The 15,123-nt window shown below is 37.1% G+C and overlaps 1 protein-coding gene across 15 annotated transcripts in view; it reads left to right on the top strand.

Annotated features, from left to right (window-relative positions):
* rbfox1 (RNA binding fox-1 homolog 1) overlaps positions 1-3,231 on the top strand; it is a 245,770-nt gene extending 242,539 nt beyond the window's left edge. For 9 of the 15 annotated variants that reach the window (XM_084126014.1, XM_084126013.1, XM_084126017.1 and 6 more), the window contains one exon: positions 1,189-3,231. In XM_084126014.1, the coding sequence (XP_083982140.1) occupies positions 1,189-1,311 (123 nt within the window). In that variant the 3' untranslated portion in view covers positions 1,312-3,231. The remainder of the gene's footprint in view (positions 1-1,188) is intronic. The other 6 variants (XM_084126019.1, XM_084126008.1, XM_084126009.1 and 3 more) reach the window with 1 other exon arrangement.
* The last annotated feature ends 11,892 nt before the right edge of the window (positions 3,232-15,123 follow it).

The raw sequence follows: 15,123 nt of genomic DNA, 5'->3' as shown, positions 1-15,123 counted from the left end.
AGTAGAGTACTTCCCACGAGGCTATATCGCTTCTGACATGCATCTACACTATTACCAAAATATTTCCTCTTTTTGCCTGCAAAACTGCTAAAATTTTGTTAATGTGACCACACCTAAAAAAAAAAATGTTTTAACTTTTTTTTACTCAGATAAATAAGTTTCTTAAATACATATTACAGTTTTGTTTTTGGTAATTTATCAAATCTTTTCACAGATTTTTGCCTGAAGATAAGACGAAAATACAGGTTAAAGGGTTAGAAAATGAAATGTCTGTCATTAATTGTTCACCCTCATGTCGTTCCAGACCTGTAAGGCCTTCGTTCGTCTTCGAAACACAAATGAAGATATTTTTGATAAAATCCATGAGCTTTCTGACCCTTTCACAAGGCCCAGAAAGGTAGTAAAGACATTGTTAAAAAAGTACATGTGGCTCCAGTGGTTCAAATGTAATGTTATGAGCGACGCAAATACTTTGTGCGCCAAATAAATAAATAAATAACAACTTTATTCAACAATTTCTTCTCTGACGCTGTTCACGTGAGCACCACAACGCATGCGTGTGATACTGACGCAGGATCCAGTCGATACTGAGCCGCCGTTCTGACATAGAACCGGAAGCGCTGCACTGTCTTTACAACGTGAACAAGAGTCAGATACTGACACGGAAGAGAATAAATTGTTGGATAAAGTTTTTTTAAATATTCTCGTCGCTTCATTACATTAAGGTTGAACCACCGGAGTCACATGGACTATTTTAACTATGTCTTTACTAGCTTTCTGGGCCTTAAAAGTGGTAATTAAATTGCTGTTTATCAGAGAGCTCTCAGATTTCATCAAAAATATCTTCATTTGTGTTCCGAAGATGAACGAAAGTCTTGATGGGTGAGTAATTAATCACGGAAATTTCATTTTTGGGTGAACTAACCCTTTAAGAAAATGATTTTGCAGAGTATGAAACTCTTTTTTATTATTTGCTCTGTTAACTCATGTATTCTTTCATCCCTTTCACGATTTTAAGTAGCTAAATGCATCTCTTCTGGCATGAGGTGTGTCGGTGTGCTTGCTGCATGATGGAACGTGATTGGTTTGCGTCCGGGGGGTATGTACGGTAAATAGCCTGAATGCTAGCGGAGGTCCCCTCTGAGCTGTGTCAATTAAACGTGTCCAAACCCGTGGCTTCTCTTCCAGAATGCTTTCGCTCCCTTGACTGATGCCAAGACCAGAAGCCACGCCGATGATGTGGGTCTCGTTCTTTCTTCTTTGCAGGCTAGTATATACCGAGGTGGATACAGTCGTTTCGCGCCATACTAAAAAAAAAAAAAAAAACCTTTCAAAACCTATTGAGAATCTTCCTGTGGGGGTAAAGGAGGAGTAATTCAGAGGCCTGGGTATTGCAATACATGCAGTAGTGCATCATTTTAGCATCTCTTAAGAGAGAAGACAAAAACGGATATTTTTCATCTTATACCTCAGATATTTTGTGCTGTGTATTTTAATATTGTGGGTTTTTAATTTCTAAAGATTACATAGATTGTTGGCTGTAGAGGTTTCTGTGGTGATCTAGAGAGCTGCTAGATTTTAAAAAGACGAAAAAAAATAAGAAGATACAAATTGTTAGGGCTTTATCATGTAAATGAGTTCTGTATGATAAATATTCAAGTCACTTCGGGGTTATCATATTTTGTAAGAGTGTAAGTGACTAGAGTCGTCCAGTGGTTTACGCTTTCGTTGACATCGCCTTTCATCTTTCTTTTGGTTTCTTTTCGCTTCTGGGTTCTGTGCCGTAGAGGAAGAGTGCGCTGGGGGTTGTGGGTAGGCGTAGATACAGGCGTCTGCGTGGTGGGAAGACCGAAAGACCGGGGACTGCCAGTAAAGTCGGTGTAGTTCCCCGAGCGCAGAGAAGACAGAGCCGGTCAAAGAGACCACTGAGGTATCGATTATTTAAGCTGTCTTATATCAGTCATTACTCAAAGCCAAAGGTTATGTTCCTGGGGTGTTCAATGTGTATATTCAGACTATACATAGCAGCTCGTAGAAACTCCCCAAAAATTCATCATGACAGTCTTTTACTGTTTAACTATTATCTAGTCCTTAAGTCAGACCCTCGCTAGTTTAGGCCTACCACGAGTTGTTCTTTTTATATTACAGTACTTCCAGTACGTCGATTGATATAAATGCTGACTTTTATAATACGGGAGAGACGAAACACGAAAAAGAAAAAAAAAGATGGCGATGGTTGCGCCGGTTATATATATATTTTTTTTCTTTTCTTTCTTTTTTTTTTTATTGTTTTTCTTTCTTTTTTTTCTCAGAAGTTAAGAAACTGATTATTTGTACAAGATGAGAGTGGGAAAAAATAAACAGTGTATTAAATTTGATCTGTGCAGTGAAAATGTTCTCTTATACGAAAAACACAACTGTATAATGTTTTAGATTTAGTGTGGTAGACCAACTGTTAGAGAAAGGTGTCTCATTTTTTATGGAATCATACACAGATTTATATCAACACTTTACAAGTAATGCAATCATTATGTAGATATAATCATAGTATTTTTGTCAACTGTACAATTTTGCACACACAACCTGCAATTTTTTCATCACCACTTCTTCTTCTCCTCACTTGTGAGACGTTCCGTTGTCCGTTTTCTTTTGGTTCTCTGCTTCTTCCAAGTGTTTCGTTTTGATATCATTTTTAATGTGACATCCTTTGTACTATTATTTTCTAGAACACAGCCTTTACACTTTGAAACTGTTTGATTATCGAGAAACTGAGAAATATATGACTTGTGAAAAAGATATCTATATGTAAATAGGAATAATGATAACTATGTCATTTACAAGTGCTACACAAACAAGCTGTCAAGGTGTTCTTGAAGAGTCGCAGCTTGGCTGTGCATACGCGAAGACTTCCCTTCATGTTGTTTACAAGTATACCTAATTAGAGGTGTTTGTCACATATCTCATTTTTCTTTATTTTGTATTTATAAAAGTTTCAATTGCATTAAATACAAACAAAAGAGCAGCTTCAATTTATCCGGCTGCAAATATCCTCTTGTGTACTGTGTGCGTCACATCACACAACCTGGCAAAAATATCTTACCCACTGCTGTGATTCTGCTCTTTCTGCTTTAAGTACGTGTTGTGGACAGGCTTTCTCCTTGTCATTGTATGTGCATGCACTATGATCTGCATAACAATAACCATCAATAAAGTTTCTCAAGATAACGAGAATTTGTCTTGGAGTTTCTTTGCACGATGCCGGGTGGATCTCATATTCAGACGACGGAGTGCGATTGTCCTCTGATCTGATTTCATTGCCTAAAATTGCATCGAATAGCTCAAGGCGAAGGGGAAACGATCATATCTGAGGAGGTTAAAAGGAATTGATGCTTCCAGGTCTGAGGTGGTCATCTGTACGGCCTTAAGAAGAATCGAGATAGGATTCTTGCAGTCTGATTAGGTTATCCCTAACGCTTTCAGGGTTATGAAACATCTCCGGACTGCAGATATTTCTACAAAAGAAAAGAATGACACACAATGTGGACTTATTTTAGGGTGCAGTTAAAGTGGCGCGAAATTTTTCACAAAAGTTCTGAGGAACATCATTTGCATAACGGCCCTACAAATGACAATATTCTGAACATGGTATGAAGAACATTACTTTGGAGAATGATGAGGCCCTCTCGTCATCATCAAACCTGAACCTGTCTGCCCCTCGTAACTGTAAGTAGCAGATATTCATTATCTTTCTCTCATTTCGCCAAGGTATGATGGTATTTTATAAATTATGTATACTACAGATAGTTCTAATTGAAGAAAAGAAGAATTACCCCACATTCTCGATTTGATCAGTGTAATTGGAAAAACTTAGCCAGGGGTTCCTTGGAAAGATAAGCAATATAAATGTTTAAATGTGATGAAGGAGTCACATTATGCTAGGTAATTACAACACCTCTTCACAGAAATGGGTGATCAATAATTAACGTATCTTGGGTCACAAGTCTGGGACATAATTTAAAATTGGTTATTAATTCTATTATGAAAAATGTACATTCTCTTCAGATTATGTTGCCACGTCCACAGGGAGAGGTAAAGGAGGTCTGAAGGTTTTAATTCAGTCTCTCTCGCTCGGCTCGCCGCTCTGTCCCCCTTCCCACCGGCTCTATGAGAGCTGTCAGTAATGTGATGATTTATGTTTCTGAATTAAATCACGTATTAAATGAAGTAATTTGGGTCTCTTTGCTCAGTCTGATTGGCTGAATGAGTCTGGATTGATTATCATGCAGATTGGAGCGAGTGGACGCTGGCTTTCTCGCCATCGCTCTCTCATAACACTGCAGACTTACAAATCACAGTTGTCACTAGGATTCAAACGCTCTGGATTCTGTGTAAGACTGTACAAGAATTAAGATGTCTACAATGGTTTGGTGGTCCTGTAGCTGCCTGGTTTAAACTGGTCATCCAGCCTATTCTTAACCTGGTCTTCCAACCTGTCCAAGCTGAAAAGTGCCCAAAATTGCTCCATAACCAATCAACAGACCAGGCTGGAAGACCAACTGAGACTATAAAAGCATCTTATAACACCATAGTTTTTGACTCCAATACGGTCCACAACAATATTAAAAGTTTAAAAATGTTAAAACTCAAAATTATATTCACATAAATTAGAAGTGTTAAAAATTAAAATAAGTAATTAAGGCAAGAGACCCCAGATGAGAATATATGGGTAAAATAATTAACTAATAGATATCACCATTCATCCCCAGTTGATTGATTACATTTAGAATAGCACAAAAAAAGTTTTCTGAAATGTTATGTTTAAATATGCAAAGGAGGCATTATCTAATTAAATATGCACTAATTTGCATATATTTTTGAAATACTAAAATAAAGCCAGTTTCAAAATTATTGTTACATTTATTTTTTTTTGACATATTAGTCAAAGTTTTCACAGAGGGGATTTTGGATATCTCTTTTTATCACTCCATAAATCAATAAAATGCTATCAACAGCCAGAAAAATTAAAATTAAAATTAGGAGTAAAATGTATAAAATCAGGCAAATTATATATGAACAAACCCCTTTGTAAACCCCTTATGAATATAGATAGGAATACAACTGTAAAGTGTGGTGTATGTAAGTGCTACTGAAGTGGAGATTTCTGACTCCGTGCCGGAGAAAAAAATCATTTTGAGAAAACGGCCTTTAGAGATATGTACTGTAATTGTGTAAAGTGCTATAAAAGATACACTTGAAAGTGTATTTTGGATGTTTTATTTCCACTAGTCAAAAAAAAAAAAAAAACACTTTATGAAAAGCCAAAAAGCCCAAAATTTTGTCTGTAGTGTCTCGCCCTAAAATACACACAATTAAAATTACTAAATTGAAGAATTCCAGTAGTTTGGGGAGGAGTTCAATTAAGAAATATCTTGATATTTTGTTGTTTTAGCTTTTTTAAAGCTTATTTTGTCTTATTTTATTTTAAAAGCCTGTTCACACCAAGGACGTTAACTATAAAAGCTTTAATAATAATCTTTTCAATTTTATAAGAATAGTGAAGTCTACACCACAGCTATAACAATAACGAAACAGAGGAAACAGAACTATTCTTTCCAGATGACATAAATGCAGCATGCGCTTATAATAAACAGAATGTTTTCGTACATTGGCGCGAACGCTAATATAGTTATCTTTCTTGGTATGAATAGGCCTTAGGACATCTTGAGGGCGTCTAGTGGATCCCGGCCACTGTTTTTAAATGTTACACAGGGATAGATTTTAAACATAGCTATACGTGTTCATTAAAGAGACAGGAGGACTGGGCTCCTGGAGGAAAAGGCCAAAAGCCACGACACTCATAATTACAAAAACTGCCATCCTAATGCAATTTACAATGCATCTCTGAAGCCATTCGTCACGAGTGCGACCGGCACGAGTTACTGTCATATGTAAGATTTGTGCACTGCACCTAGCAGCCTCTTGCCTGTGTGAGCTTTATCAGACACTTGCACTTAAATTGTCACCAGTCGGCTGGATTTCATGCAAACTTTCTCTGCGCTCGTGACATGGGCTGATACAGGAGGTGCACATTATGAATGAATGACTGAGTGAGCTGGAGGGAAGCAGGAGGCAGCAGGGCAGAAGCTAATCGCCTCTCCATCATATCTGTTCTGCTCCACTTTCTCCCGCAGAGTCTCTGATAATAGACATTTCATCAGAGATTAGGCACCAGGCCTCTAAACACTGCTGCAGGGGAACCCTTGCCTCGACTGCATGCCGCCGAGGGAAGCTCTTCGCCCTCCTCATCTTCCTCCCGCAGCCCTGTCTTTATCCGGAGTCTCCAAATGACTCATCAGACCCGTAATGCAAATGAGAGCTATGTAGAGATGCCTGGGTCTTGTTTTCATTCGTCTGGAGCCCTGTGGAATTCACCGACGGCGTGATGCGACCTGCCGTTTTCAATTTCAAAAGGCCAAAGATTTTGTGTGTGCTAGATTCCGTTTTACTGGGGCTCTTGGAATGTTGTGCCGTTCACGTGAGATGACGTGCAGCGGCGTTTGTCGGCATTCCTGAGATGACATCGCCACTCTGCAGAAAGAGCTGATGTGAGTGTGATGTATGCAAACATTAATGCGCATCACTCGGTGTGAAGACATCAAACAGACAGTTCAGCTGCTGAGGCACACTGTATCTTTTAGCTTTCTTCTGCCATTTGAATGCACTCATGAAAAACGGTAATCCTAGTTCTGGTTGGTTAATATAGCGTTCTAGCCATGCATGATGAAATACAAATTCATACATGCTAAGCAAGGCAGTTTAGTTTACTTGTCAATATTTGTTTACGCCCTTCAACATGATCAAACACTTGGAGCGTGATGACGCATACACTATACCATGCAAACGTTTGGGTGTGTTTTTGAAAGAAATCTCTAATGCTCACCAAGGCTGCATTTATTTGATCAAAAATATTGTAAAAACTGTAATATTGTGAAATATTAATGCAATTTATATTTTAATATATTTTAAAATGTATTTTATTCCATGTAATTTATTATTGAGTGAAAAGCTTGTTCAGCAGTCTTCAGTGTCACATGATCCTTCAGAAATCATTCTAATGTGATGATTTGGTGCTCAGGAATCATATTGAAAAGTTTTTTCAGGATTCTTTGATGAATAGAAAGTTCAAAAAAACAACTTAAAAAAAAAAATTGTAACAATGTAAAAGCCTTTACTGTCACTGGATTGAATGTTGATTAGTTAAATGCACCCTTGCTGAATAATAGTATTAATTTATTTTTCTTTTTTTAATTTTTAAAACTATGGTAATTTATTTGAAGTCCATTTCATATAATAAAATATCTCTTTTACATATCAAAATTAATATAATTATTATTTTATTTTTTTTAATTTAAAAAATAAATTAGATGGTTTAGATTAGATTAGATTAATTTGATGTTTTCTTAACTGTTATGTAGCCCATGGTTATGATAATTGCATTAGAACGATCGCTATTCACAATATAGCAGGAGTCTTATTGTTTTCGCAGAGCGCCTGAGCTATGATGAAAAAATATCAATTCTCTTTGCATCAAATGATTTAACGTATCCATATTGGGAAACAGAAAATGGCATTAGTTCAAAACCATAATATCGGTTATTAAATTGGCAAATGCCTGTGGTGGCAGAAACAAGTTTATCTTTATAAAGCTGAAGTGATAAAGGATTAGCTGAAACACCAAAGAGAGTCGTGACTCGTGTCTTCTCCAAAAAGAGCCTTCAGACATTTTGAACATCTGCAGTATAAAGCTGCACTAGGAAAGGCATATGGATATAATTGCATTAGCACAAAAAAAAGTGCTATGTTTTTATTCAAACTGTTTGTATGCTCAGTTTGCGGTGTTGATAGTAGGCCAAATGTGAACACATGGGAACTGCTCTTACTGTAAACACAAGCATTATGAAGAATGACTCAGTATATACTACAGGGCCTCTGATAGTAATGAACCTCCCTCTGAAGAACCATATTTTTAATCATGTCTCTGTGGTGTGCGTATTGAGATGCATATTTACATATATCTACAAGTTTTCTATGAACCATCGCCATTACAGGGAGGTTATGTAACAGTGCCTTAGGAGCTGATGGAAGTGATGTGGCTTCTAATATGTCAAGTAGCTGTTATCGATGGTGTTATGTATAAAATTACATTAATGCTGCAATATTAACCCTTAATGTCTAGCTGCCATTTTTCAGTATTCTTGACAAAAATGAAAATGTTGTAGACTTTATTCATCCAGTCCAGACATGTAATTTTCGTTGAAATGAAATCTATTAAATATAGATTCTGTCATTACTCTGATCCATTACATAAAGGTACTTCATTTAAATACAGAGTTTACTACTCACATTTAGTTTGATTTTATATATATATACCAAAAAATACTCATTGTTTTATTTCTGCTGTCACTCATTTTATTTGTAGAGTTCAAGAACATCTGTTCACATTTTCCCAAGGGCACTGGGCTGGTTTGGTTTAAACATTGTTGTCAATTATGGATTTACATGCAAAGTTGTGTGCCCTTTTAGTGGGCTACTTTTTAGAACACAACCCTCGAGACCTTCACGAAATCCCTTGCAGTGTGCCTTTGCTTATTTGTTTTGGCACATTTAGTTACAAATCATGGTCCTCACATGTCTAATAAAATCTCATGCATTGGATTTGCATCTGATTTGTGCAGTTCAGAATGTGAGCAGTGATTCCTTTGTTGAATGCATGGAATACATGAGCATGGAAAATCTGATTATCATGGTCTGATAATATGCAGACATTCGAGAAAATACTGTTTTTATTGAGTAATGTTTTTTCCCCTTCCATACTCTTACCAACCCTCCTTCTTAAACATTTCTTTACGGAAGGAAGACATTTCATTTTTTTTTTTTTTTTTTTTTACATTTTCCTTTGCATGTGCGCATTTCTCTTTCAATAAAAAGCAGCCTTTAGTTCCATGTGCATCACTCAGGATGCTTTTAGCAGCACAATATATTATAATTCTTATGTTTTTACAGGAACACATGTTATGCACAATTCAATGGCTCAATATCCCATAAATGCTCTCTCATGAAATATTACCAGTGTGAGATGAAACGCTGATTGGTTTTTATTATCTATAGTGTTGTGGTGTCAGTTATATGAAAAGAGTTTATTACCACTATTGTAATTTATTTTTGTTTTACTAGCTCTTCTCATCGACCCCTCTCACTCTTGTTCCACATAGCCTAGCTGAGAGCTGCGAACGTTCTCCACGTGCATTCACAATGTTCTTCCTCCACCTGCCGGTCATATAGAGAATGACTGTTAAAAAACTGCAAGTGCTGAAGAATATCCACTATTCTCCACTTAAAAACTCGAGACGCAGAGCAGTGAAATAAAAGAAAAACTAAATACGCGTTGTTGTTGTTGTTTTTTAAGTTTAGCCAACTTATTTTAACTTGAGCGCCGCGCAATGCGCGAGACGTTATAAACCGACGCAAGCACAACGGTTTAGCGCGTTTATGTAGAAAAACAATGGGAAAGCAGCGCAGTGTGACGTAGGCATATGTCATAAGCAGCAGTGTCATAGTAGCATAAACACAGAAGTGATGCTTGCTTAGTAATGACAATAAATGAGGGCCGCTCCCTCCTCCTTCTGCTCCCCAGCCTCAATCCCATCAGTTCCAGACTCCTTTGCCCAAATAGTGTAGCTACTTCACAAGCCCCATCTCCATACCGTTGACATCTAGGTCGACTGAGGTTTGACATGGCAAGCGATCTAGCCTCTTTTTTCCTCCTCTCTGTCTCATTAACTCCTTCACGCGCACTCTTTCCCTCCATCTCACGCACTTCCCTTATTCTCCCTCCCTATCTGTCTCACACCCACTCCTCTCTCTCTCTCTCTCTCTCTCTCTCTCTCGCTCTCTCCCTCTCCTCTCTTGCTACCTTGCTGTTGGCCTCCTCACACCCAGCACCTCCATATGCTGCTCTTTAATATTTGATCAGCTCCATCTTGTCTGCAGCATCAGCGACTTCATGGGATAAATAACGTCTGCCTGTATCTCATCGCCTCCCCGCATGCATCTGCAGTGCGTAATTACGCACAGAATTTATGAGAGGCAGCAGCTTTGTTTATTTGCAAACTGCTCGCCGTAACTGCTGCCAGTGTGAAGTGCGGCTGCTTCTGGCCCTCGCGCGCAGACCCCGCGCACTTTTCATATATTTTTTTTACGACAAAGCAGCTTGGCCGCTAGAGGTTGTGCTCTTGCAGCGTGGTAAATAATCATCTCTCAAAGCGACTGTCTTTAGGCTGCTTTATACGCAGGGTTTACTGTGAGGTGAGGGCCTGCCGCAGTAAGAGGAGACAACAGGGGAAGGCTGATGTGATGCACGCGGCGCGGTGTTGTGTTGGGCGTATATTTGGTTTGAACATTGGGGGGGTTGAAGTTTGGGTATGCCTCCTGATGCCTCCTTTTCATGTGATCATGGTATAAATATTGGGGGGGTTATCTCCCCCCCACAAATTACGCCCCTGGGCCTGAGCTGCCACCAGGTGGATTTTTGTGTTTTTTTTTCTGGCAGGAATAATCCTTTAATTACACTGCAATAATTACAATAAATTCATTTGTAATATAATTCCAAACCTTTGTTCCCCTCAACTGCTGATATTATTTATGTACTTGCTTGCTTACTTATTTATGCTCCAAGTAAGGAATTGTGACACAAACACTGTGACAGTAATTACCGTAATAAAGTACACTGCAATTTTTTTTTTTTTCATTTGTTTGTCTCATTGTACTGTAAACATTTTTAAAACATCTTTAAACAATGTGCATTTGCTTAAATTTAAATTGTTAATAAGGGTTTGTATTTTTTTTTTTGAGTAAACCTTGACTTAAAGGTACACTATATAACTTTGTTCAAAATTAATTTGAATAATGAATTAATATTTCTTCGAAAGCGTGTTTTTGTCTTGCCCTGATTCACTATGGTAAGCCTATTATAAGTGTTTATATTTTAGACCTGAATGGGTGGTTTTCATGGGAAATTGTGTATATGCGTCACTCTCCCATGCGTGTCTCGTCATATCCGTTTAAAAAAAAAGTTGATCCAGCTATGACGCATGTATGGTGTGGGAGCAGCATAGGTTAGTTGTCACAACGAGCGATAAAGGTTGACATGGAGAAGCTAAATCTCGAATCTCCGAGGAATAACCCGTTTGAAAAACCACTGAACAGAGGAGAGTCTGCTGGAAAAAAGAGAACGTGACAGAGCTCGTAATAAAATGAATGTCACGATCACCAGCTGGAGTGCCCTTGATATCCACCAGAGGGATCTCCCCTCTTGTTCATTGCCATTCACACATGGACTACATTTGGACACCAGATGTCACTGCCCTCATTATCCCTGATTGCTGTCAGTGTATCAGTGCTCACCTTAAAGTCTGGTCAATTCAGTCATTCATTGTGAAGTCTTGTTTGTGTCACTACTGCATATCTGAGCATTCTATTGAGTATCTGTTCCCTGGTTTTGACCCTGTTGCCTGTTTTCTGGATTTACCCTGTCTGCCTGAGTTCCTGCCCTGGTACAGATTATATTATACACAATTATATGTTTGAATTGTTTGCCTGTGTTTTGACCAGTGCCTGTTTTTGGACTTTGATTGTGGATTACCCTTTCAATAAATACTGCGTTTGGATCCTCAACCTTCGTGTCTCGGAGCATTTCAGGACAACGAGAATCAACATTGGCTTGGCTTTTCGGAGATGACTAAAACTGAGGGATTTTAAATGTTGTAAAAGTGACGCAGAGATGGCATTTTTATTATTCAACAGGTGAGTAAGGTGTTTTATTGAACAGAAAAAATTGCCATATGAAGCTTTCTAACAGAGTTCATTGTAAAGCATAAGCATGATCTATTGTGAAGGGTCATTTCATTACCTTTGTTGTAGCGCTGTGCTGGTGTAACCGGTCCTACTGAACCCGCTCCAAACCATGGACTCTTAAGTCCGGGCGCTCTAACAAGGAGGCTAAAGACTGCAGCCTATAGTGTCAGTCGCTAGAGCGCCTCTTGAGATCAGGGGAGTGAGGTTTACACGCACAGCTCTTACCTGGCCAATGACATTTACGTTGGCATTTACTGTGTCTATTCATGAGTTTTCTGTTTTATGAGCAGTAGGATAACTATATTCATCCGCAGTGTCAAGTAGAGCCAAAGCACAAACAATTTTTAATCATTAATCACACCCTTATCGTGAAATTAGGCATACACCATTTATCTTGTTTAACACATTCATTTTGTCATTTGCTTTATAAACCTTCAGATTGAAGGGCGATTCTCACAATGTATTTTCTGCACTGTGAGACCAAATAACCAAATGATATAAGGAGTCCATATAATGAATGCATTTATGCACCAAAAAGTGTGCCTGATGAAGACCTGATGGTCTAAACCAGGGGTGCCCAATCCTGCTCCTGGCGATCGACTGTCCTGCACAGTTCACCTCCAACCCTAATCAAACACACCTGAAGCAACCAATTAAGGTCTTCAGAGCACGGCAGGATCACTTGAAAATTAAAGGCAGGTGTGTTTGATTAGGGTTGGAGATGAACTGTGCAGGACAGTCGATCGCCAGGAGCAGGATTGGGCACCCCTGGTCTAAACGTTGCACTACTAAATAAATTTTTTTTTTTTGGAGCTGCTATTTTCAGTGTGTGGACTTTACGCTTCTTTTCTGCACATCAAAAAGCCCATGAAAAAAAAAAATGTTCTTGGCCATGTTCTTGGGTTAGAAAATGGGGAGTGTGTTCTGTCTCCGCTGGTTTCATGGGTGCCTGGAAGTTGGAGGGTATGCCAATGTTTTACTTGGGTTCTGACATATGAATGTTTTTGAGATACAACTGTTTGCACTATTAAAATTTTGATCCAATGCAGCACACTTATTCTGTTAACCAACAGAATAAAACACTATTTGGTTATTGTTACTTATTGCAGTACAATATTATTTTTTGTTCAATACAATGCACTACTGTATTTCATTCCACAAACAAGATTTTCAAAATGTTTACATGGAATTTTTGTGTAAGTGCTGTTTTTGATACTTTTGTTGTTGTTGTTTTCTATGTTAGGATCTCTTGCTTATGATATATGTGCTTGTTAATAAAGTTGTGATTGATCCTTGTAAACTGATGTGTGTCTGTATTTCTCCTTTATGTCATGAAATATTCAACAGGTCTTGATTAAATGCAATAAAAGATTAGCTAACATATAATAATTGATATAGTTTAGGATTGTTTTTGTTAAATACATCATCCTACTTTGTCATGTCCAGTCAACTATGTTACTTTTGTCAACTATGATACTGGGCTGTCAATTAAGTTACCATTATGTTTTTTAAAAAATATATGTATTTCAATGGTTCCCTAATCTCCAAGTAAATATTTAGAAACTGAGTAGCTGTCAAATATATACCTCAGCATAATTTCATCAAGAAAATTATCATGAATTAAGCAGTTTGGAAACAAAATATACAGACCGGTTACTTCAGTACTTGAAATTTGGGGTTTCAATTGAACAAAATGTGTATTTTCTTAATTAATTGGGTATTTTAATTGAAAAGGTCGGTAAATAGACACATTCTTCCAAGAGTAATGATTTTTTTAAATGTCTGCCATTTACTTAAAGTTAAAACTTATAGGCTTTGTCCGTAACATAGTTGACCAAATAATGAGTAAACTTCTTGTTTTTTAAAACTAAATATCTGAAATCAATTATGCCTGAGCTTGGCAATGACTAAAAACAAAATATTTCAGGGATGATTTATCAGGGAAGATAATATTTTGTAAATAAATATATTTTTTCCCAGAATTATTCAAACTCAAAATCTCCCACAATTATATATTGACCCTGCTGCATCGTCACAAAAGTTTATCATTTGCGCATGTTTTTAAGTCTTGCCAATTTAAAAGCAAACTCAAATTAATATTCGCATGCTGTCTGAGACACGGCTTTCCGTGTGCGCACTCAAAACTTCTCACAGCACATGTAAGTTCTCTTTCGCTCTACTTGCGCTTAAATGTTTAAGTCTTCTTGCACTTGAACGGACAGTCACACAAAAATTGCAACTTAAAAGTGAACTTAAACAGTCGAGAAAGACAAAGCTTGTGTACAATATCGGTGTATTGGATCAGTGCATTATGTCCTAAAGTGACAGCTGCTGTGTAATATTCCTGCTGCTGTCTGTTTTCACTGTTCAGCAAACAAAAGACAAAGAAATCCCTCACTGCTCTTGACTGAAGAACTTTAGTAGACTAATTTTAAAGGGATAGTTCAACCAGCAATGAAAAATCTGTCATTTACTCACCCTCAGGTTGTTCCAAACCTGTATGAATTTCTTTCTTCTGCTGAACACAAAAGATGATATTTTGAAGAATGTCAGTAACCAAACCATGGACTTATTTGTTTTCCATAGGCTACTATTAAAGTCAATGGGGCAAAAAAATACAGTAAAAACTGTAATATTGCGAAATATTATTACAAATAAAAAGAACTGTTTTCTATTTTAATATATTTTTAATGTAATTTATTCCTGTGATGGTAATTTATTCAGTGTCACATGATCCTTCAGAAATTATTCTGACAATTTGCTGCTCAATTTTTTTTATTATTATTATTATCAATGTTGAAAACAGTTGAGCTGTTTAATATTTTTGTAGAAACAGTCAAACCGATTTTTCAGGATTCTTTAATTAATAGAAAGTTGAATGAACAGCATTTATTAAATGTATTTATTAAAGCATTTATTGCTTAACATTATGAATGTCTTCGCTGTCACTTTTGATGAATTTAAAGGATAGTTAAAATATTACAATTTTAAAAAGATAAATATATTCAAATAGAAAACAACTATTTTAAGTTGTAATAATATTTCACAATTTTTCTGTTTTACTGTAAATGTAATGTTTTCATTAAATAAATGCAGCCTTGGTGAGCATAAGAGACTTCTTTTAAAAACATTAAAAAATTGTGGGGAATAATTATAAAATTCAAAAGACACTTACGTCTCGCCACCAGCAGAGAGAGACAAAGATCGCAT

The sequence above is a fragment of the Abramis brama genome (assembly GCF_963993115.1).
Source record: "Abramis brama genome assembly, chromosome: 1".
Classification (NCBI taxonomy): domain Eukaryota; kingdom Metazoa; phylum Chordata; class Actinopteri; order Cypriniformes; family Leuciscidae; genus Abramis; species Abramis brama.
This window is presented reverse-complemented; position numbering and strand designations above follow the sequence as displayed.